This window comes from Schistocerca cancellata, chromosome 2, assembly GCF_023864275.1.
Source record: "Schistocerca cancellata isolate TAMUIC-IGC-003103 chromosome 2, iqSchCanc2.1, whole genome shotgun sequence".
In the NCBI taxonomy this organism is placed as follows: domain Eukaryota; kingdom Metazoa; phylum Arthropoda; class Insecta; order Orthoptera; family Acrididae; genus Schistocerca; species Schistocerca cancellata.
This window is the reverse complement of record NC_064627.1, coordinates 325,523,111-325,546,355: the sequence shown is the minus strand read 5'-3', so window position 1 is coordinate 325,546,355 and position 23,245 is coordinate 325,523,111. Positions and strand designations below refer to the sequence as shown.

The 23,245-nt window shown below is 45.6% G+C and overlaps 1 protein-coding gene across 1 annotated transcript in view; it reads right to left on the bottom strand.

The window, feature by feature from the left end:
- The window catches only part of LOC126145344 (pickpocket protein 28-like), a 105,585-nt gene that overhangs the window by 29,008 nt on the left and 53,332 nt on the right, over positions 1 to 23,245 (bottom strand). The window contains exons 5-8 of the mRNA XM_049915551.1: positions 17,250 to 17,401; positions 12,652 to 12,856; positions 10,216 to 10,486; positions 1,985 to 2,044 (exon numbers count right to left, since the gene is read on the bottom strand). Coding sequence (XP_049771508.1) covers positions 1,985 to 2,044; positions 10,216 to 10,486; positions 12,652 to 12,856; positions 17,250 to 17,401 — 688 coding nt within the window. The remainder of the gene's footprint in view (positions 1 to 1,984; positions 2,045 to 10,215; positions 10,487 to 12,651; positions 12,857 to 17,249; positions 17,402 to 23,245) is intronic.

The following is a 23,245-nucleotide window of genomic DNA, read 5'->3' as shown; positions in this document are numbered from 1 at the left end:
AGCTTGTGATTACATATTTTTCTACGTAGTTGTTCTTCCAGTTACATGCAGATTTGCATCTGAAGTTGCAGCTGTTAAGTGCTGTGAAACCGGGAGTACCTAAGAATAAAAGGATTTTCCGGCTGAAGCAGTTTTATTTCTCACATGATTTATCGTGGCAATAGTATCCCAGATTATAAAGTTTTTTGCAGATTGTGAAATATTGCTCTCACACGGCCATTTATAGCCGAATTCAATTCCCCGTCCACTATTGCCTCGAATATAATCATGAAATGAATTATGGGGTGCAAACGCCAAGTTTCTGGAACAGGATAATTAATGAGTCTGTCGAAATAAAGAAGTCAGAAAACCGGACAAACAGGGCCGGAGGGTTCAATTTAAATAAGGCCTGGGATCCGGCACTCAGTTTATTAAAATCTCACCGGCCATCACATCCACCAAAGCTGGAAGACGCTCAGAGAACATACGTTTCACGGAGAACCAGTGCGAACTGTGAAGAACAAAAGAGCATCAAAGAGCTCGAGAATCGAAGCAGTACTGACTCGGCTATAAATTGCAACAATAGTTCAGTGGGGTAAGGGCGCTTTCACACGGGAGGCGGTGCATTTAGCTGCAGAGAGCTGAAACGATTCGCGTTGCATTGCACATTACGCGACCTTTCACACGAGAGACGCAGACGTCCATTTCGGCTCACTGAGCCACAGTGTAGCTTGTCAAGTGAATCGCCCGGCACACCCTTTACACAGAGCTTCATGGGAGCTTTCACACGGGATACTGTGAGCTGCTTGTCTCCTTCCGCGCTCAGCTTCGTTACACATAATTGACACAGCGGTTCTATTGTTTCTGCTCAATGACCAGACTAGATCACTAGTAAAGGTCTGTCGTGCGTGTCTAACACTATAAAAAAACAGTGTGTTAGACGTAGAGAGTTTCATTGCGGAAGTGCAACTTAGTCCAGTACTGTGAGATTGTTCCACAGCTGATTATTCGAACAAAGTAAAAAGGCCGAAGCTTGGAATGAGATGTGTGGAATGTATAACAAGGATTTTGCCACATTGCCACCACAGGAGAAAAAAATCATAGGTAAGTACGTATGAATATCCAGAATGACATATTCACTCTGCAGCGGAGTGTGGCAGATTAAAACTGTGTGCCGGACTCACACCCGAACTCGGGACCTTCGCCTTTCGCGGGCAAGTGCTCTACCAGGCTGTGGCTAAGCCATGTCTCCGCAATATCTTTCCTTCCAGGAGTGCTAGTTCTGCAAGGTTCGCGGAAAAGCTTCTGTGAAGTTTGGAAGATAGGAGACGAGGTACTAGCAGCACTGAAGGTGTGGTGACAGGTCGTGGTTGGGTAGCTCAGTTTGTAGAGCACTTGCCCGCGAAAGGCAAAGGTCCCGAGTTCGAGTCTCGGTCCGGCACACAGTTTTAATCTGCCAGGAAGTTTCACGTATGAATACATTAATTTGTAATAATTTATTATTATATTATTTTATGGGAAGAAGATGACACGATTAGAAAGGACAAAGCTGAAGGGGACAGCGACGAACTGCGAGCTAGTAGTAGTGAGGGAGACTGGATCCCTTCAAAAACAAGAATAATTACAAAGCAAGATCCAAAATCAGACATAGACAAATTGTATTATGTTTTACAGCGATGCGTTGAAAGTAGAGAATAGTAAAGGACAGAATCGCCTCATGAGAATAAACTTTTTTTATTATCTTTGGTAAAAGACATGGCGCTATTCCAGTACACAGCACACTTCAGGCGAAATGGGAAATCATGCAAGTGGTTGCTAAATATAAGTTACGACTATGCACCAGTGGGGTTATGCAAATATTGCAACTTACATGTTCAAGACGAACATGTATTTGACAACATATGAACTCTGTGATACTTTTTTTTTTTAATGCGAAACAATGTTTATTGTGTGGGAACACAGTTCTGTATAAAAGAGTGGCTCTCGATATGATGCACTTTCTTACCAGCACTTTTCTGCACACATGGAGTACTGCCAGAGCCACATATTGGCGTTTCCTCGGTACCTGAAACACATACAAACCCAATACATCAACATGCATTCACTATGAGCGTCATTGCATCTAACTGCCACTAGATGCGATCACAGAGTACATGCTACACAACTGAGCAGAACAAAAACACATAAAGTATTCACAGAGTTAGGTTCACCAAAACACCGTAAAAGCTAGTTAAAAAATACGAGCACGAACTCACTGAAGAAATCCGTGCTAAAATATGTATTCAGTATCATGTAATGACGTTTACAGCAATCAGTCACAAGTAATGTTTATTGTAAATCCATATCTCGGCCACTATGCGGTCATGTTCAGAGATTAAACGTAAGTTAATGCGAGTGTGAACTCAGCCTTTGACACCTCGGATAGTCCAGTTGAGACTATGTGTACATTCAAAGTGGTGAAAAAGAGTATGAAAAGGTTGTAAGAGTGTAGCACGGTTGGTTGTGCTGAGAAATAATTCTAAAGAAAAAAATTCGACACGTTGCGCCGTTTCAGAGTTAATTAGCATTGAAGTTAGCCAATCAGGCCGTTGCAAGCGCAAATTCAAGTGGCCCGCCAGCTGTTCTCATAGCGCACAAGACAGCTCAGCATTTGGCTCTGGTTCGACCCTTACTACAGTCCCTTGTCCAATTTTGTGCCACTCTATTGTTCGGTTATTGGAAGCTAAACTAAGAACATGTTTGGCACACCGTCACGCCAGCCGCTGTGGCCGAGCGGTTCTAGGCGCTTCAGTCCGGAACTGCGCTGCTGCTACGGTCGCAGGTTCGAATCCTGTCTCGGGCATGGATGTGTGTGGTGTCCTTACGTTAGTTGGGTTTAAGTAGTTCTAAGTCTAGGGGACTGATGACCTCAGATGTTAAGTCCCATAGTGCTCAGAGCCATTTGAACCATTTAGACACCGTCTCTGGCGGGCCGCTTGAGTTTGCGTACGCAATGGCCTGACTGGCTAACTTCAATACTAATTAATTCGGAAACGGCGCAATGTGTCGAATTTTTTTCTTTAGAATTATTTCTAAGCACGGCATATTCTGCAAAACCCTTACAAGCTTTTCAGTCTGTTTCCAACCACCCCGTATAAGTGGTTCCAAAGTTTTAATTTACGTTTACTGCACCAAAGAAGGCCACAAAGTCTCCAAAGTCTGGATTTGCAGTAAACAGTGTTTGCGACTGATTGCTTTAGTCTTTATTTCTTAAAATAAATGCAGTTGCTGCACAGTCTGATTCCACATGGAATCAAACCTGTTGTAATCAATATTTATTTTTTGTGTTCTTTCTGCTTATTTTGTCTCAAAGGGTGTATGCTTCTCTGTTTTCAATGTGCACTTCACTCATTAACGTGTGTACCTAAGTAATTGATGTATGCTACTTTCTTAGCCATTTGACGGATGTAAGACATATGTTCACGTCATGCTTTCTTTAAACCTGCAAAGAGAGGAGTGTAGAGAACAGAGGCTGTTCTTCCATTCTGCGAAAGATGATGGCTGAGAAAAGCAGGTGTTTTGGTGTTGAGAGAGAAAAGTATTAGCTTCCCCTTCCCTGCTTTAAACGTGGGTTTGAAACTTTCAGATAGATTAAAACTGTGTGCTAGGCTGTTATTCGAACTCGAGATCTTTGTCTGTTGCGGGCAAGTGGTCTACCGACTGATCTACCCAAGCAGTAGTAATGGCTATTGGTACCACCAGGGAACCGGGTTCGATTCCCGGCGGGATCAGGGATTTTCACCTGCCTCGAGATGACTGGGTGTTTGTGTTGTCCTCATCGTTTCATCATCATCCAGGAAAGTGGCGAATTTGGACTGAGCAAAGATTGGGTAATTGTACGGGCGCTGATAACCACGCAGTTGAGCGCCCCACAAACCAAACATCATCATCACCACCAGGGAAGAACTGTAAAGACACCAGAGATCGTATGAAAGCTGCTGTGAAGTTGGGAACGTAGGAGATGGGTACCGGTGGAAGTAAAGCTGGGCAGGTCGTGAGTCGTGGTTGGGTAGCTCTGTCGGTCAGTCTGCCGTCGGCAATGATGAGGTGAGTACGTCTTGTTTGTATCTCAACTATCGTGCTACTTGCCAGCGAGAGCTTCTGTTTACTACCACATAGCGGTTTGTCTCTGTGTCCAAATTCATCGATCATCATGGCATTTTCCTCTTGCCAAGCCACGTTTAAATTAACTTTTGCTTTGGATCATGAACGACCAAAAGCGTATGAAGCAGAACAGTTTATATGGAAAGAAATGCGTCTCCCTATCGCAAGCTGTTCTTGGAATCCATTTTTCGGTCTTGGGGACCACTGTCTACGTAAAGCTGGCGCATGAAGGGTTGTGCACCGATGTTGTGTGGCGCCATGCTATCTATCTCAAGTTCTGGTACTCTGACGGCCATATAGGGTCTGTCGTCATTGATCATGCTGGTTTTGGCCTCTGAAAGTTGAGGGTGTTCGAACTCCCATTTGAGGTGCCGTCATATGTTGTGGTGGCCACCTTTAAACCTTATGACAACAACGTCAGCCACGCTGCTGAAACGTCGAAGACATTCGAAATCTACCATGTCTTCAATAGTGACTGTCAGATAAAAACTGAACTAACTTCGTTACTGCCGGCTGCAGGGATGTTGTGATGTAGGGTGGTTGAAATGGTTCAAATGGCTCTGAGCACTATGGGACTTAACATCTGAGGTCATCAGTCCCCTAGAACTTAGAACTACTTAATCCTAACTAACCTAAGGACATCACACACACCCATGCCCGAGGCAGGATTCGAACCTGCGACAGTAGCGGTCACGCGGTTCCAGACTGTAGCGCCTAGAACCGCTCGGCCAACCCGGCCGGCATGTAGGGCGGCCAGCCGCACACTTTTTCCGGTTGTAGCCAGGAATGCCAAGTCCATTCTGAATGTCTCTGACGTAGATTGGTTCAGACATGTATCAGAGATGTCCTCTCTCTTCAGGGCCAAATGTCTTACCATTATCTTACGTGTCCATGGCGGGGCTGCCTGCTGCGCCCACTCTGAATCAGTCGGCACTGGCTTCGACTCCTCTCGACGATGCTATGAACGTTTCGCTTGTCTCTCCTAAACTGCCGCCCGAACCAGTGTCAATGAACGATGGCTGTCAGCAGACGCAAGTCATTTGTCCTGACCATGGTTTAATCATAGAGCTGTACCAACATTTGCTTTTCTGCTGTCTGGCCTCATATTAGACAATAGCTGTCCGACGTCTAATATGTAATAATATTTTAGGAAGCAACAGACGCCGAGGAAACGGAAGAGGCAGTGCCATACCTCTTCTGATGATTACCTCCATCGGATTTGTGCACCCTCTTATAGACGATGCCCTGTCTTCAAACAACCTGACACCAGATGATGCAACATCTCTTTCACCTCTGTCTCCAGTCAGCATCCACTTACGGCCACTGATCTTACCATGCATGTGTCTGAAGTGGTTGTTCAACTTTTTGTGCCTGACGCTACCTGCGGGCGCATCTCTGACAGTGTGCCATTGAACTGGCCTGGTGAGATGTCTGTCTCCTGGGTAGGCTAAGTTGAAGCTGGGGATGGACATTCTGGAGGTTTGCAGAGCGATGGAACCCCTTTAGTGAGAACAGCGCCTCCCCACCACAGTGATGTGCCCTTCCATGGAGTCCTGATGCGGAGCTGCCCATGCTTCCTCCGCTTTTGCGTCGTCCTCCCTACTGGCGATGTCAGCTTTTCTAACTCATCGCATAGCCACGGTCACTGTCACTGTCAATCCATTCATGTGCGCCATAAACTGGTATTAGTCCGTGAAATGCTGTATGCTGTGGATGTTGAAGTTGCCCTCCTTTAGGAGGTGCATTCTACAACTTTTTGTGCTCCCCACAGCTTTACAGTATGTGTCTCCCATGCTTCCCCTACTCTACTGGTAGAGGGATGGCGATTCTCTTACGTGATGGTATCCTCGCTGATGCAGTTGCCTCTCGCCTGGATGCCAGAGATATGGCTGTCAGTTTGGTGGCGTCAGGATCATCAACATCAATGTGCCATCTGCTTCGGTTCGCCACCACGAATGTTCGACTTTCTTCTTCGAGGCTGTCATGTCTCTCTCCCTGGGTCGGCAGCGAGGAACATTACCAGCAAATCACTGAGGCGACATGACAAGTTTCTCGTTGAATATCTGCTTCCCAGTAATTATTCGGTGACGATGGCCCACCAACGGCAGCCTGAAAAATTTCACCCAGTAACCCCGCATTTCGGAAAATGCCGGGGAAAATAGACCAGCCATCCATGGGCACCTGTGAAATCCTAAAGAAGAGCCCAACATAGCGATCGAAACGCCATTGAAGACATCTGAAGAGAAATATGACTGCCTAACTACTAACAAGCGAACCTCCCTATCGCACCCCCCTCAGATTTAGTTATAAGTCGGCACAATGGATAGGCCTTGAAAAACTGAACACAGGTCAATCGAGAAAACAGGAAGAAGTTGTGTGGAACTATGAAAAAAATAAGCAAAATATACAAACTGAGCAGTCCATGCGCAAGATAGGCAACATCGAGGATAGTTTGAGCTCAGGAGCGCCGTGGTCCCGTACGACTGTGGAATGTTATGACCAATAAATTGAAAAAAAAAAAAAACACGTGGTCAGCGTGAGCAGCTGCGGAGCGAGAGGTCCTTGGTTCAAGTCTTCCCTCGAGTGAAAAGTTTAATTTTTGATTTTCAGACAATTTTAGTGTGAGAGTAGACTTGATTACCATTCCTTGTGCAACCGTTAGAAGTGTTTGGTTTTCGGTAAGTGAAATACTTTCTGAAAAGATTCTATGATTTTGCGAAGCTGCACAGGTACACAGAACAGTATTGTTTACGTGAACGTGTGTCATTTATCAAAGTTCAGGCACTCACACATGATCAACTTCGCTCTCCAAAATTCCATGACATGTTCAGATTTGCTTGGACATATGCAGGATTTGACGGTCTACACACGAAAAAAATTTGAAAACGTTAAAAACATATGTTTTGACAGAGCATAGGGAAAACTGCGCGACTTTGAAACTGTTTCATTCATTTGTTGCAGTGAGAAACTCTTATGTTTTCATCACTTTTTTGGGGATGATTATCACATCCACAAGAAAACCTAAATCGGGCAAAGTAGAAGAATCTTTTACCCATTCGCCAAGTGTACAAGTTAGGTGGGTCGACAACATATTCCTGTCAAGTGACGCACATTCCGTTACCAGTGTTGTATAGAATATATCAGACGTGTTATCCTGTGGAGGAATCGGTTGACCTACGACCGTGCGATCAAATTGGAGAGGCACGTCATTTCGTCCACTAATCGCACGGTTTTGCGGTGCGGTCGCAAAACACAGACACTAAACTTATTACAGTGAACAGAGACGTCAATGAGCGAACGGACAGATCATAACTTTGCGAAAATAAAGATAGTTAACTTTTCACTCGAGAGAAGACTTGAACCAAGGACCTCTCGTTCCGCATCTTGAAAGGTGGCTACACTGAGCCACAGCGCCAGAGATTGCGCCAAAGAGTATTATTCAGCCGCCTCCACAGGCAGTTCTTGTTCAGATGTAGTGGAGAGTTCTTGTCGAGATGTCGTAGTGGAGAGTTCTTGTTCAGATGTAGTGGAGAGTGCTTGTCGTGAAGTCGGAGTGGAGAGTTGTTGTTGAGATGTTGTAGTAAGGAGTGCTTGTTCCATGTATTATGCAGTTTTGATGGGCTAGATAGCAGATGTTGTTCGAAATGGAGATATTGTAACGATCAGAGTGGTTTTCGTCAATATACACTCCTGGAAATGGAAAAAAGAACACATTGACACCGGTGTGTCAGACCCACCATACTTGCTCCGGACACTGCGAGAGGGCTGTACAAGCAATGATCACACGCACGGCACAGCGGACACACCAGGAACCGCGGTGTTGGCCGTCGAATGGCGCTAGCTGCGCAGCATTTGTGCACCGCCGCCGTCAGTGTCAGCCAGTTTGCCGTGGCATACGGAGCTCCATCGCAGTCTTTAACACTGGTAGCATGCCGCGACAGCGTGGACGTGAACCGTATGTGCAGTTGACGGACTTTGAGCGAGGGCGTATAGTGGGCATGCGGGAGGCCGGGTGGACGTACCGCCGAATTGCTCAACACGTGGGGCGTGAGGTCTCCACAGTACATCGATGTTGTCGCCAGTGGTCGGCGGAAGGTGCACGTGCCCGTCGACCTGGGACCGGACTGCAGCGACGCACGGATCCACGCCAAGACCGTAGGATCCTACGCAGTGCCTTAGGGGACCGCACCGCCACTTCCCAGCAAATTAGGGACACTGTTGCTCCTGGGGTATCCGCGAGGACCATTCGTAACCGTCTCCATGAAGCTGGGCTACGGTCCCGCACACCGTTAGGCCGTCTTCCGCTCACGCCCCAACATCGTGCAGCCCGCCTCCAGTGGTGTCGCGACAGGCGTGAATGGAGGGACGAATGGAGACGTGTCGTCTTCAGCGATGAGAGTCGCTTCTGCCTTGGTGCCAATGATGGTCGTATGCGTGTTTGGCGCCGTGCAGGTGAGCGCCACAATCAGGACTGCATACGACCGAGGCACACAGGGCCAACACCCGGCATCATGGTGTGGGGAGCGATCTCCTACACTGGCCGTACACCACTGGTGATCGTCGAGGGGACACTGAATAGTGCACGGTACATCCAAACCGTCATCGAACCCATCGTTCTACCATTCCTAGACCGGCAAGGGAACTTGCTGTTCCAACAGGACAATGCACGTCCGCATGTATCCCGTGCCACCCAACGTGCTCTAGAAGGTGTAAGTCAACTACCCTGGCCAGCAAGATCTCCGTATCTGTCCCCCATTGAGCATGTTTGGGACTGGATGAAGCGTCGTCTCACGCGGTCTGCACGTCCAGCACGAACGCTGGTCCAACTGAGGCGCCAGGTGGAAATGGCATGGCAAGCCGTTCCACAGGACTACATCCAGCATCTCTACGATCGTCTCCATGGGAGAATAGCAGCCTGCATTGCTGCGAAAGGTGTATATACACTGTACTAGTGCCGACATTGTGCATGCTCTGTTGCCTGTGTCTATGTGCCTGTGGTTCTGTCAGTGTGATCATGTGATGTATCTGACCCCAGGAATGTGTCAATAAAGTTTCCCCTTCCTGGGACAATGAATTCATGGTGTTCTTATTTCAATTTCCAGGAGTGTATATATGAAGGTAAAATAACAACAAAGAATGAAAGAAAATTTCTGTTAGCACAATTAAATAAGTCCCCAGCAACTATAAAACGTACGAAACCAAACCACAAGTATAAATGTTCTGTGTGTGGAAGTGTGACTCAACGTACACATCTGGCACGGTTCTTCTCCAATAAGACAAGAAATTTCAAGTACCATTTATATTGAAGTAATTAAAAAAATAGAATTACACTCTAATACAGAACACCAGCCAGATGCTTTGTTGACTGAACCTGTAATGACACATTATTTAAGACATTGAAGTAATAAAAAGAAAACGGAATTTTTTTACCTTCATATATATATTGACGAAAACCACTCTGATCGTTACAATATCTCCATTTCGAACAACATCTGCTATCTAGCCCATCAAAACTGCATAATACATGGAACAAGCACTCCTTACTACAACATCTCAACAACAACTCTCCACTCCGACTTCACGACAAGCACTCTCCACTACATCTGAACAAGAACTCTCCACTACGACATCTCGACAAGAACTCTCCACTACATCTGAACAAGAACTGCCTGTGGAGGCGGCTGAATAATACTCTTTGGCGCAATCTCTGGCGCTGTGGCTCAGTGTAGCCACCTTTCAATCTGCTCACGCTTATCACGGGACCACGGCGCACGGCGCCCCTGCGCTCACACTGTCCTTGATGTTGCTTATCATTCGCATGGACTACTCAGTTTGTATATTTTGCTTATTTTTTTCATAGTTCCACACAACTTCTTCCTGTTTTCTCGATTGATCTGTGTTCAGTTTTTCAAAGCCTATCCACTGTGCCAACTTATAACTAAATCTGAGGGGGATGCGATGGGGAGGTTCCCTAGTAAAAAGATTTTATTATGAATGACAACGGCAACAAATGCCTACCAAACTTATGCTCTTACATGTAAATGGATTGTGCAGCTGTCGACTGTAGTGCATGCTGGTGTGCGTATGACTCACGTGGCATGTGGAAGGACACGCAGGAGCAGCGGTTGAGTGTGAAGTTGGTGAGGCACTCGAGCTCGCAGTTCTGCTGGGTGTAGACCTTGAAGTAGCGCAGGTGGCGCTCGTACGGGAAGTAGCACTGGCGGCGGTGCGGCGAGTAAGAGCGCAGCCCGTCGCTGGTGGTCATCATGTTGGGCTTGACGGCCACCACCACCTCCTGGCTGAGCGGCGCGCGCAGGTACTGCAGGCTGACGCGCGGGACCTCCGCCGGGTTGTGCAGCAGCACCTGTCCCCAGCAGAAGAACAGTAAGTACACCTTTCTACGCTCATAGGTTGACAGCACTGGCTCAACAATCGTATGCAGTGAGACTGGAGTCGACGACGTAGATGGACTGAGGAATCCTCTGCTGCATTCTGAGTGGCAAGATAAGATCAAGATCGTGAGGCATATACCCAGACGTGGATGTCAAGTAGCTGATTGTATATACACACTACTGGCCATTAAAATTGCTACACCACGAAGATGACGTGCTACAGGTGCGAAATTTAACCGGCAGGAAGAAAATGCTATGATATGCAAATAATTAGCTTTTCAGAGCATTCAAACAAGGTTGGCGCCGGTGGCGACACCTTCAACGTTCTGACATGAGGAAAGCTTCCAACCGATTTCTCACACACAAACAGCAGTTGACCGGCGTTGCTTGGTGAAACGTTGTTGTGATGCCTCCTGTACGGAGGAGAAATGCGTACCATCACGTTTCCGACTTTGATAAAGGTCGGGTTGTAGCCTATCGCGATTGCGGTTTATCGTATCGCGACATCGCTACTCGCATCGGTCGAGATCCAATGACTGTTAGCAGAATATGGAATCTGTGGGTTCAGGAGGGTAATACGGATCGCCGTGCTGGATCCCAACGGCCTCGTATCACTAGCAGTCCAGATGACAGGCATCTTATCCGCATGGCTGTAACGGATCGTGCAGCCACGTCTCGATCCCTGAGTCAACAGATGGGGACGTTTGCAAGACAACAACTATCTGCACGAACAGTTCGACGACGTTTACAGCAGCATGGACTATCAACTCGGAGACCATGGCTGCGCTTACCCTTGACGCTGCATCACAGACAGGAGCGCTTACGATGGTGTACTCAACGACGAACCTGGGTGCACGAATGGCAAAACGACATTTTTTCGGATGAATCCAGGTTCTGTTTACCGCATCATGATGGTCGCATCCGTGTTTGGCGTCATCGCGGTGAACGCACATTGGAAGCGTGTATTTGTCATCGCCATACTGGCGTATCACCCGGCGTGATGGTATGGGGTGCCATTGGTTACACGTCTCGGTCACCTCTTCCGCGTTGACGGCACTTTGAACAGTGGACGTTACATTTCAGATGCATTACGAACCGTGGCTCTACCCTTAATTCGATCCCTGCGAAACCCTTCATTTCAGCAGGATAATGCACGACCGCATGTTGCAGGTCCTGTACAGGCCTTTCTGGATACAGAAAATGTTCGACTGCTGCCCTGGCCAGCACATTTTCCAGATCTCTCACCATTTGAAAACGTCTGGTCAATGGTGGCCGAGCAATTGGCTCGTCGCAATACGCCAGTCACTACTCTTGATGAACTGTGGTATCATTTTGAAGCTACATGGGCAGCTGTACCTGTACACGCCATCCAAGCTCTGTTTGACTCAATGCCCAGGCGTATCAAGGTGGTTGTTCTGGGTACTGATTTCTCAGGATCTATGCACCGAAATTGAGTGAAAATGTAATCACATGTCAGTTCTAGTATAATATATTTGTCCAATTAATACCTTTTTATCACCTGCATTTCTTCTTGGTGTAGCAATTTTAATGGCCAGTAGTGTAATTTGTGGAATTTCATGGCAGGTTAAAACTGTGTGGCAGACTGGGATTCGAACCTGGGACGTTCAACTGACTGAGCATCCAAGCACGCTCTGCGACTCGCCCTCACAGCTCCACTTCCGGCGGTACCTCTTTTGCTACCTATGTGAGTCATAATTGGGTAGATCAGTCGATAGAACAGTTGTACGTAAAAGCAAACGTCCCAGTTCGAGTCCTGGTCCGTTTCAATCTGCGCCGGAATTTCAAATCAGTGCACACTTCGCAGCAGAGTTAAAATCACCCTCTTTCCTCCCTTCGTCTGTAACAACACAACCCTACACCATACAAGCACTCATCAGTCATCCACATGAGACATATACGCACTTGACACTTCGTAACAGGTCGGAGGAAGGCAATCGAAAATCACCTGCACAAGGACCTTGCCAATAGCGTCTCCTCCCTCACTCATTCCCTATGTGTCTACATTGTCTTTACTGATGTTGAACATTATGTTGATCGAAAACAAAACACACGTAGCGCAACAGCACACTCATCGCTTTAGTACTTACTTGTGGAAGCCCGCAGGTCGGAATCTTACCTTGAACCCCTGCACGGGGCCCCTGCAGATGTAGTCCAGGTCGTAGGAAAAGGCCCTGAGGAGCACGAACATGCCGTTACGCGCGCCGGCGCCCAGTGCCCGCTCTGGATACGTGTCATATCCGGAGTCGGCTGTATATCCGTCCTCCAGCGTCCAGCTGTGCGCCGGGTACCCATACTGCAGGTTCCCCTCCTGGCGCTGGATGCTGCACACAACAAACATGTCTAGCTATCCTCATCAATCATCCACATGAGACAGAAGGTTCGTATGAGCAGTTGCGTTTGAGCAGTGCCTTCCTCCTGCTTCTGGCTACTTGAAGCGTGGCTGTTTGCTGTATGAGCAGTAGCAGCAAGTAGCCAGATGCTACCCGGAAAAAATTTTCTGGCGCGCTCAAGCTGCCAGATTCGCGCATGCGCAGAGCAAGCTGAGTTATAATGGGGAGGGATCCTTCCTCACGTGACCCGTTTATATGTTTCGTGTCTTCGAAATACTGCTGCTCCCTTCGTTTACAGCTCCCACGTCAAATGAAATTAAAATAGATTTCTGTGGCCGGGAGCCATCAATTAATATACATTCTCATAACCATGAAAGACCAAAATAAGTTAGTAGTTTAAATTTTCTGATTTTATCTTATTTCCATGTGATTAGTTATCAACCATTAATGTCTTAATGAAGACATTTCTGTCTGTTTTGTAGAGAAATTTGCTTCTATTAATTTTTTTCTGCTGAGGCAGTTGGTTCATTAGGAACGAAGTGTTTCATTCCGCACTATTGGCTACTTTCAACTTCGTTCAATTTCAAGTGCAAATTTTCATTTTCTGGGACGAATGACATTATACCATAATAAAGAACCAAACATGAAAATACAGTACTGGACCTCCGAGAAAATTGGTATCACGAAAACCACATCAAAAGCTGAATATCAGGTATTTCAGAGTGCATCTGGACATAGAAATGTGCAATTAGAGCGGAATGAAGCATATTACTGTGGTTTATGAAATTCCCATGCTGGCTGGAGTAGTCTCTGATGTCCTGTCCCTTTTATGACACTGTAAGATCTCTTAATGCTATATACGTACGAACATACGTAAATATTTACTTGAAACTAACTAAGTAGGCAAATTTGGTCAGTAGTTTTAAGCTAAATATTTTGTTTCAAACATAATGACAGCTGTAGCAGAATTTTACAAATCTGCCTTCTGTGAAAGTGTTTTTCGATCACAAGGCACTTGTCTAGTACGTCCTCTAGGCCTGAAGTTATTTCTTAAATTTCTGTTCACGTCTTAAATTTATAGAATGACATTCTATGGTAAATTGTAGACTGGCAGCATACCGTGTTTTTCGTTTTAACTCCGCACATGGCTACATATTTAATCCTGGAGTAGAATATAAACTGTAAGTTGTACAGTTTCTTTGCCTCACAGACAACCTTGTTAATTTTTTGCACATTTTGAAATAGTCGTGAAATTTATTGTCCTTTATGCCGGTGTAAGCTGCACAAGAAACTGTTTTTCCCCAAGAAATTTGTATTCAATCCTACTAGCTTTTAGTAGTGCTGTGTAGATGTAAACCTGTTGGAAATGCTACATAACAATATTGCAGAGTACGAATTTAAAAAACAATCTGTCAAATTCACCCCATAGCAAAATGTTATGGTACTGCGAGCTGTGGAGTCTAATTTTGAAATGATATTTTGCTAAGAACTGCTTCCTTATTTGCATCCTTTGTTTGGGTGGGATATAATAAAACAATTGCTCTAAGTACAACTCTGTATGTTCTCTTAATAACATGCCGCAGGGCTGCACAAGGTCATGTGATGCCCCACCACGAAATTCCACCAGAAATTAGACGAAAAGCGTATGAGCAGAGCAAGCACCAAGCACGGGCTGCCTACGTCATCGTAGCTCCGCATGCGCAGAACAGCCTGTTGCCTGGCGCTGTCTGGTAACTGCTCAAACGAACCTAGATACACACTTGACGCTTCGTGACAGACCAGAGCTGAAACAGGTAGTATACAGGGCTATTACAAATGATTGAAGCGATTTCATAAATTCACTGTAGCTCCATTCATTGACATATGGTCACGATACACTACAGATACGTAGAAAAACTCATAAAGTTTTGTTCGGCTGAAGCCGCACTTCAGGTTTCTGCCGCCAGAGCGCTCGAGAGCGCAGTCAGACAAAATGGCGACAGGAGCCGAGAAAGCGTATGTCGTGCTTGAAATGCACTCACATCAGTCAGTCATAACAGTGCAACGACACTTCAGGACGAAGTTCAACAAAGATCCACCAACTGCTAACTCCATTCGGCGATGGTATGCGCACTTTAAAGCTTCTGGATGCCTCTGTAAGGGGAAATCAACGGGTCGGCCTGCAGTGAGCGAAGAAAAGGTTGAACGCGTGCGGGCAAGTTTCACGCGTAGCCCGCGGAAGTCGACGAATAAAGCAAGCAGGGAGCTAAACGTACCACAGCCGACGGTTTGGAAAATCTTACGGAAAAGGCTAAAGCAGAAGCCTTACCGTTTACAATTGCTACAAGCCCTGACACCCGATGACAAAGTCAAACGCTTTGAATTTTCGGCGCGGTTGCAACAGCTCATGGAAGAGGATGCGTTCAGTGCGAAACTTGTTTTCAGTGATGAAGCAACATTTTTTCTTAATGGTGAAGTGAACAGACACAATGTGCGAATCTGGGCGGTAAAGAATCCTCACGCATTCGTGCAGCAAATTCGCAATTCACCAAAAGTTCACGTGTTTTGTGCAATCTCACGGTTTAAAGTTTACGGCCCCTTTTTCTTCTGCGAAAAAAACGATATAGGACACGTGTATCTGGACATGCTGGAAAATTGGCTCATGCCACAACTGGAGACCGACAGCGCCGACTTCATCTTTCAACAGGATGGTGCTCCACCGCACTTCGATCATGATGTTCGGCATTTCTTAAATAGGAGATTGGAAAACCGATGGATCGGTCGTGGTGGAGATCATGATCAGCAATTCATGTCATGGCCTCCACGCTCTCCCAACTTAACCCCATGCGATTTCTTTCTGTGGGGTTATGTGAAAGATTCAGTGTTTAAACCTCCTCTACCAAGAAACGTGCCAGAACTGCGAGGTCGCATCAACGATGCTTTCGAACTCATTGATGGGGACATGCTGCGCCGAGTGTGGGAGGGACTTGATTATCGGCTTGATGTCTGCCGAATCACTAAAGGGGCACATATCGAACATTTGTGAATGCCTAAAAAAACTTTTTGAGTTTTTGTATGTGTGTGCAAAGAATTGTGAAAATATCTCAAATAATAAAGTTATTGTAGAGCTGTGAAATCGCTTCAATCATTTGTAATAACCCTGTACATTGTGCAACAAAATTAAAGTAATACAGTTGTTTGAAAGCCTGTCATCTTCTGCTGTTGCGACGCAGAAGTCTGAAATTTGGCTCAAAATTGCCTCCTACCTTTCTCTGTAATGGTGCGGAAGCGTGGTACTGTGCGACGTCACCCACGGGCTCGGCGATGCCTCAAGCAAGAAGGTGTCGACAGAGGCGACAACAAGGCCAGAGTTCATGTGAGGTGGAAGGTGGGTTAATGGTGTCACAATGGCACAAAATTTCACCACAATTCTACCCAACGCTACCATGGACGTGTCGCACTGTGGGAAGATCATCACACCTCCCCTTACTCACATCTCACCCCTTTTCTGACTCCGCTGTGATGGAAGTTGGAACCGTGATGCACAGTGTTGCAATCAGACGAGTTTCAGGTGGGTAACGAGGAAAACATTTGGGACAGACAGCTGCGCAGAATCGGCAAGAGGAGGTCTCAAGTGGTGTCATAAAGGGTGTCAATAAAATGATCCTTTCCATTGGAACATTCATTTTCGTACGTTTCGCCATCAAAAACGATAGTTTACCGTATAATGTGCAACGTCCCCGACAATCTTTGACACTGCTGAACCCCCCCCCCCCCCCTCCTCTGGACGCTGGACGATTCAACCCTTCTCTAAGTAAATCGTCCAGGTGCAACCATACTGAACGTGATCTCGTCCTTTTGGATTGTAGCAAACGAAATGTTTTCTCTGCTATGGAGGGTGGAATCATTAGGGACCGATCAAAACAGTTTTTCGCACCCTTCTGTGGCATGTGGATGTGAGGGGGAGGGTGCAACATTGACATGTTCGTAAATAAAACGGCAAAGGTTCCCTCTAATAACCCCCTGCCCCCAGTTCGGCAACCCCCTCGGTGCCAACTGCAAAAAAATGGTTCAAATGGCTCTGAGCACTATGGGACTTAACTTCTGAGGTCATCAGTCCCCTAGAACCTAACTAACCTAAGGACATCACACACATCCATGCCCGAGGCAGGATTCGAACCTGCGGCCGTAGTGGTCGCGCGGTTCCAAACTGTAGAGCCTAGGACCGCTCGGCCACCCTGGCCGGCTGCCAACTGCACTTTTAAAATGTACCGGAATATAGTAATATAAGGCTTCATCTGTATTTAAAGGAAAATAATGAAACATCACGTAAATATACTCATATGTTTTTCGAAGCCAAAAGAAATGCCGTGAAACAGCATGCAGGTGTCTGAAAGTATCTTACGTTTCCTCGGTGAAGAAGTCCTCGGCGTCCAGCATATTGAATGAGTAACAGAGTCCTTCTTCAGTAATCAGAGGTTTGAAGAGGTCGGAAGCGTTCACCACACGGTTCTTCCACTTGACGATGAACATCATCTCATCAAAGGGCGGAGCTACCTGCAAACGATAACGACAGCTACATTTTATTAAATACAATGATGCTAAAGAAGAAATAAGAACAAATTGTCGTTCAGTTTTTGATTAATTTTTTATTGTTAGCGCGAGTAATATTCAGTCCCATTCCGCTGCTCGATAAGGTAACAATGCTATGTTTCTGCTCGATAAGGTAACTATGCTATGTTATGTTTCCTGAATAAAAAATACTGATTTCAAATGCGTCTTTAGCGTCATTCAGGCGTGGCTTATCAGCGGACCAAGTGCTACCATTCTCATTTACGTTTACACGACCACTCTGCAATTCACACTTACGTGCCCGGCAGAGCAGAAGTACTCTGGAGGTGGATCGAGGAACTAATTTACCATTCTACTTTCTTAACAGAGATTAGGAAAAATGAACACTTAAATCCTTCCACGCGAGCTCTGATTTCTCTTGTTTTATCACGACAAAAATTTCTCCCTATGTAGACTGGCGACAGTAAAACATTTTCGCATTCAAAAGAGAGAGTGAAAAGATCTCGCCGCAATGACAAACGCCTTTGTTTTAATGATTGCCACCCCAACTCACTTATCATATAGGTGATACTCCTTTCCCTATTTCACAATAATACAAAACACGCTGCTCTTCTTTGGACTTTTCGGTATCTTCCGTGCATTCTATCTGGTGAGTACCCCATGCCGCACAGGTGGACGAGCATAGTATAGACGGCCTCTTTGGTAGATCTGTAGCATCTTCTAAGTGTACTCGAACATTATGAATCACCATGAAGAAATAACTTATTGATACATGAAATGAAATGTCGTGTGGCTAGGGCCTCCCGTCGGGTAGACCGTTCGCCTGGTGCAGGTCTTTCGATTCGACGCCACTTCGGCGACCTGCGCGTCGATGGGGATGAAATGATGATGATTAGGACGACACAACACCCAGTCCCTGAGCGGAGAAAATCTCCGACCCAGCCGGGAATCGGACCCGGGCCCTTTGGATTGACAGTCTGTCACGCTGACCACTCAGCTACTGGGGGCGGACTATTGATACATAACCAACACGGATTCAGAAAATACCGTTCTTGTGCAACACATCTGACTCTTTATTCCCATGAAGTAATGAGTGCTGTCGACAAGGGATCTCAGATCGATTCCATATTCCTAGATTTCCAGAAGGCTTTTGATACAGTTCCTCACAAGCGACTATTAATCAAACTGCGTGCGTATGGAGTATCGTCTCAGTTGTGTGACTGGATTCGTGATTTCTTCTCAGAGAGGTCACAGTTCGTAGTGATAGACGGTAAATCATCGAGTAGAACAGAAGTGGTATCTGGCTTCCGCAAGGTAGTGTCATAGGCCCTCTGCTGTTCCTGATGTATATAAATGATCTAGGCGATAATCTGAGAAGCCCCCTTAGATTGTTTGCAGATGACGCAGTAATTTACCGTCTAGTAAAATCATCATACGATCAATTCCAATTACAAAATAATCTAGAGAGAATTTCTGCATGGTGCGAAAAGTGGTAATTGGCACTAAACAAAGAAAAGTGCGAGATCATCCACATGGGTACTAAAGGAAATCTGATATATTTTGGGTATAGATAAATCGCACAAATCCAAGGGCTGTCAATTCAACTAAATACCTAGGAATTATAATTACGAGCAACTTAAATTAGAAAGACCACATAGATAATATTGTGGGGAGGGCGAAACAAAGACTGCGCTTTGTTGACAGAACACTTAGAAGATGCGACAAACCCACTAAAGAGACAGCCTGCACTACACTTGTCCGTCCTCTGCTGGAATATTGCTGCGCGGTGTGGGATCTTTACCAGGTGGGATGGCCGGAGGACATCGAAAAAGAGCAAAGAAGGGCAGCTCGTTTCGTGTTATCACGCAATAGTGGCGAGAGTGTCACTCATATGATACGCGAGTTGGGATGGCAGTCACTGAAACAAATGTGGTTTTCTTTGCGGCGAGATCTCTTTACGAAATTTCAATCACCAACTTTCTCTTCCGAATGCGAAAATATTTTGTTTACACCCACCTACGTAAGGAGAAATGATCATCATAATAAAATAAGAGAAACCATAGCTCGAACGGAAAGATTTAAGTGTTCCTTTTTCCCACGCGCCATTCGAGAGTGGAATGGTAGAGAAGTAGTATGAAAGTGATTCGAAGGACCCTCTGCCAGGCACTTAAGTGTGAATTGCAGAGTAACCATGTAGGTGTAAATGTAGATGTAAGTGTTCTGCCAGTAAAACGCAGTTTGCCTTCCCCACAACAGTATCTACGTAGTCGTTCCAGTTTAAATAATCCGCAATTGTAATTCCTAGGCATTTAGATGAACTGACAGCTTCTGCAGGCAATTTTTTGATTCTCTTTAAAAAATACAAAGTACGAGGGGTATGTATAAAGTTTTAACTACATTCACACTGAAACCCCCGCGCTACCGCACCCTAGCACGCGGCTGGGAGACCATTGGTAACTTGTATTATCGTGCGGTAATGTAGCGCGACAATGCACCATGTATGACGCAATACTTAGGTGGCGCAGACACTTGCAGTGTCGTCAAACAAGACTGAATGACGGAGAACAAAGTGTCACATCTCACTGTTGCAGAACTGGGAATCACAAGAGAAGTGATACCGGGCTGGTTCCCGTGCTACGCCTCAGATACGTGCTACGCAAACATTTAAAACTCATCCTCACACTTGCACACAGAATTTACTCTGTATGCAGACAGACTGGGTAGACAGCTTCAGTCCAGAGAGGTGAATACTCTTACTCAGAGTCAGCTTATGTAACATCACCATGGAAGAGCTAGATTTATGAATCCGAGAGAGAGAGGAGCGCAGCAAATAGTGGAAACCACCAGAAAAGGCGAAGACGCAGGCAGCATCGGGCAAGGCGATGCAGAATGTTTTTATGGATAGCCTTTCCAAGGGGGTGCTTTTGCTCCATGATAATGCCCTGGCTCAATCTGTACACGCTACACACATGCTGATTCTTTGAGGTATCATATTTTGTCCAACTTTCCATTGCTGCTGCTGATAATGAAAAGATACTAAACATCTAAGACCAGCAGTAGTGATGGTTCGTGGAGAATTTTATCAATGTGCTGCAATGTGGTGGCCTATAGCCTTTTGACTTTCAAGGACAGTAATCATAACTAAATAGAATACATTAATTTCAAGTGTACAAATTGTACTTTTTTAAATACATACATTTTATAATTAATCGTTTAACACTGCGAGGAATAAAATAAACACGAGTCGAAGAACGACCAGTCAGTGTATTAGACCATTATACCACAGCCCCGTTACGAAAATGGCTGGGGGGGATGGATGTCGTCATATAAGAGCATGAGCTCTCGAAACCAGACAGCTGTGTCACTTCTCTGAGATGGTCGTAGTGCGGCTGACCATCATTTCACACTGGTTTCTAGATATCGCGGAGAGAGCGCTACAAAATATGTTCTCGTCTGTTTTATAATGCGATATCTGGCTCGCATTCGAAGATAAATTGCATAATTTTAAATGTAGATCGATATTTACAGTGTGTTGTAGCACATGGCAGCCGACTGCCTCTGGTCACATGTCACCCATTCACCTCCCAGGACGGACTCAATGTACCCCATATGTCTGTGGCTAGAGTGAAAAAGAGAGAGAGAGAGATATCCACCAAATAGACTGCCTACACTGCATTTCAACATCCTAGCACTAATGAAGTACACCGAGAAAGTTCAAAGAAGGGCCCCCCCCCCCCCCGTCTCCAGTTGGAGAGTGGAATAATAGGGAATTAGTGTGAAGGTGGTCCTATGAACCCTGTGCCCGGTACTTCAGTGTAATCTGAAAGTAGCCATCTAGTTATAGATGTATGTGTGTGAGAAATGTTTGCGTAGCGTCTATCTGAGGCAGGGCGTGAGTACCAACCCCGTATTCACTTACTGAGATGTGGGAAACCGCCTAAAAACCTCATCCAGGCTGACTAGCACACCGGACCGTGTCGTTAATCCGCCGGGCTGATTCGAACCGGGACCAGCGAAGTTCAACCATCCCGGAACTAGGCGCTATCCGGCTATCCGTCGGATCTCACGGAGTGTATTATAGTCCGTGGATGAAGAAACCTTGTGTGGGAAGCATTTCCAGAATGCCGAAGAGATGCTTTACGGGTAGAACGTTGTCTCAAAAGCCAAAATGCAGATATCTAGAATGAAGGGCTCTACCAAGTCAGCCATCACTGGGAAAAATGTGTCGCATTGAAGGGTGAATTCGTAGATGAGAGAAACCTCACTAAGTTTCGTGGCCGCACCATGACTTTTTTCGAATTGATAATCAAAATTTTATGAGCAGCCATCGTACAGTGAAATGGTTTCAACAAATAAAATACAGGCAGAGAAACAGCAAGCCATTCACACCACGAACAGCCTTTCAGCAACCGCTAATGGTAAACCATTGTTACATTCCTCTCCTCCAGCACAGCTGCTTGTGTACTATGTTCTGGTTAAAAGACATTTCATCATTTTTAATAACCATCATCTGCCCACATAACTGTTACTGATTTTCACACAACAAAGAAGTAAATTCTATGGATAAAAAGCTCTCAATTAACTTCCCGCGGCAAATTTCCGGATAAAATCGCAAAGTTCCTTGAATGCCTCCATTGTCATCGTCAGAAGCTAAGACCGTCGTGGAACAGGGGAGGCGCACACTTGTATGCCCAGATTATGGCAACTGGTTGGCTAGATAACGTCACGGAGGTGGCAAATTCTGAAGTGACATCCTCTACGTCCACAGATTATGTTAGTGCCCACTGCCCAGCGACGCTTGCAGCAACACGAATCATGTCAGGCGGTACACTGTATGAAGTCTTCCTCAGTGACCCTTCATCAAGTGTACTCTACCGTGAGTTGCTAAGTGTATTACCTGGTGTCTCTACTGAAGTTGTTATCATACAGCCTAATTTCCAGTCCTCATGAAGATGGGGCGAATGACAGAAAGGAGCTATCGTGTTTGGAAGTAATAATGACCACAGCGTAAGAACAGTGCACTAAAAAATCCTAACAGAGAAGACCGGAGCGATTATCGCGCCTTGTCAATGACAAGCAGTTTCAAACCCGCAAATGATGTTGTCACTGACTTCACGGCCATTTCAACTGGTTTTGTGACGGAGATTTTGTCCCTAGTGTATATCTTACATTTACTATTGCAATACATCCGCGAATGCAGTAGGATATTTTTATTTCGCTCTTGTTTACGAATGTTATTTCCAAATGTATGTCTACGTACGATCAAATGTAAAACTCTGTGTAAGCATCATCTGTAAAGAGAAAATGCTGTGGCCCGGTAGGACAGGACTTTGTAATTAAAAAACTGATGTGCGGACAGTTGAAAGTCGGTATTCGGAGAAAGATCGATACCGACTTCGCTGAAGTTACGTTCGGCATAAATTTCTTTTCAAGACCAGTTTAGACAGCAGTTAGCAGATGAAAACAAGAAGGGACAATCATACCGAACAAGGAGACGGAAACAGTTCTTTATAGAACATGGTAAACGTAATGGAGAATCTTCCAGAGACACATCAGTGCATCATTATTGCAAGGAATCATTAATTTCAAGAAGAAAAATTGATTCGAAGCTTTCCAACAAAGAGAGACGACGAGAAAGCTGGAGACTGAAGACAAGACGAACCGAAGGTTCAGCAGTGAAATCTAAGCAGAAAACGACAGGAGGACGATTTCAAGATATCGAAAGAACGTGGACCGTGAGCGCCTGTCACGAAAGTAACGCGAGCACGCATATGGTGCATTGACAGTGATGGTGTATAGTGTTGACGGCAACTCTTATTTTGGCCAAGA